Source organism: Triticum dicoccoides, chromosome 6B (assembly GCF_002162155.2).
Source record: "Triticum dicoccoides isolate Atlit2015 ecotype Zavitan chromosome 6B, WEW_v2.0, whole genome shotgun sequence".
In the NCBI taxonomy this organism is placed as follows: domain Eukaryota; kingdom Viridiplantae; phylum Streptophyta; class Magnoliopsida; order Poales; family Poaceae; genus Triticum; species Triticum dicoccoides.
The window spans coordinates 207806310-207807952 of record NC_041391.1 but is presented as its reverse complement, the minus strand read 5'-3'; the positions used below and the strand labels follow the sequence as shown (position 1 = coordinate 207807952).

Here is a 1643-nt window from a genome sequence, read left to right as displayed (position 1 = left end):
AGGCTGATCACGCTAGGGTCTCTGACTTTTGTATTCTACCGTGAGGGTGTATAATATTTTAGACTGAATACTCAAAAACATATATGTACACTGCCTCTGATCGATGTGTGCATCATGATGATGCAGAGGCCAGGGTCTTCCCCCTTTTTGAGAAAAAAATGTAGACTGCCTCAAAAAGTACTTTGCAACATTATAACAGTATATATTTTTCAAGATATATTACACCATAGGTTTAAGCCGTGTTTTAAGGACAATGTCGATATCCAAAACCAAAGAGTACTCTATTCGCAACCCAAAACCAAAGAGTACTCTATTCGCAACGTAAACAGATTTCACTCTGCAGTTATTAGCTTACAAATGTTCTCCAGGCTGCCGGTCTACTAGCACAACAGCAACATCTGCTTGGTGTAAAACAACACATTAGAACTAATGCTGTAACTATGATGTGCAAATGAGCAAGGAAACAGGTGTCCACAGTTACAGTTCGTGCACAGTTTAACCATGACTCGACACAGCTAGAATACAAAATTGAGAGACGCTTCTTTCATTATTGGAAAGCATTCAAGTACCAGGCCTTTTATCACTTGAGACCGTCGCCGAGCCCTGCAGGCATTCCTATGCTCTGCGCTAGATCAGCCATCCTTTCCTTCATTGCCTACAGGTCATTAGATTGGAATTGTGTTAGTTTATGAGAACGATTCACATTTTGGTGTGCTGAAGCAGAAGCAGCAGGATTCACACCTGGACGCTCCTCTGGTGTGCATCCTTGTAGGCTTCATTGACCAGCTCGGAGACTTTCTGGAAGTAAAGAAAGGGTATAACACATTATAGCTTGGTAGTTATCGCACTAACTCTGCTGAGCTGATACAAACAATTATGTGAGCATGAATTTGCAGGAAATCTTCCAAGAAAATAATACAACTAAGTACATAATGCATACTTCAGAGCCCAACTCCATTGCAGCTTCCGTGATTTCAACATTTATAGGTTGTTGGTTCCCAGATAGTGTAACCTGTTTAACAGATAAGGTCAGATATGGTCTGTTTAAGCATTATAAGTACATCCAAATAATAGAAAAACACAATAATAATGACAACCAGGGTAGTCTGCTAAACATATAAGCAACAATGCAACATACAAGTCCTGGCAAACTTGCACAAACATATGGTTCTACAGGCACAGGGTATAGCACAAGAACTCACAAATATGGTGTTAAAATATACAACATTCCTACACTGATTACAACTCTTATTTTGGTCAATTCAGAAGCTAAACATCATTAATATACTTCTTTTCATATGAATGAGTTGTAAAGCACGTTTCATTTTGCAACAGCCTTCCATGACCATGGTAACTATTGAATTTATGCTTGCCTTGCTGCCCACAGCTTTGACAGTGATCTATACTACAGATAACCAAAATAACAGAAGTATTTTAATTAGTTGTGGTCATGTGGAAGATTGCGTGGTCTTTGACTAGAAAGTTACCTAAAGCAAAGCTAATACCGAATGCTACCTAATGGAAAGATAAGAGAGATATCAGGTCAACTTAATCAAGTTCTTGTAAAGTACCACAAGCTGCAAGTCTCCTACCTCAAAAAATAGTGGAACACATCGGTTTAACAGTAGAAAATTGCATCTCAA

At 38.8% G+C, this 1643-nt stretch overlaps 1 protein-coding gene across 2 annotated transcripts in view; it reads right to left on the bottom strand.

Annotated features, from left to right (window-relative positions):
- Positions 1-203: 203 nt before the first annotated feature.
- Positions 204-1643, bottom strand: part of LOC119323140 (nucleoid-associated protein At2g24020, chloroplastic-like) — a 6480-nt gene continuing 5040 nt past the window's right edge. The window contains exons 5-8 of one of the 2 annotated variants that reach the window (XM_037596720.1): positions 941-1012; positions 742-798; positions 570-655; positions 204-398 (exon numbers count right to left, since the gene is read on the bottom strand). In XM_037596720.1, coding sequence (XP_037452617.1) covers positions 581-655; positions 742-798; positions 941-1012 — 204 coding nt within the window. In that variant the 3' untranslated portion in view covers positions 204-398; positions 570-580. Of the gene's footprint in view, positions 656-741; positions 799-940; positions 1013-1643 lie in introns of both variants that reach the window. The other variant, XM_037596719.1, reaches the window with a different exon arrangement.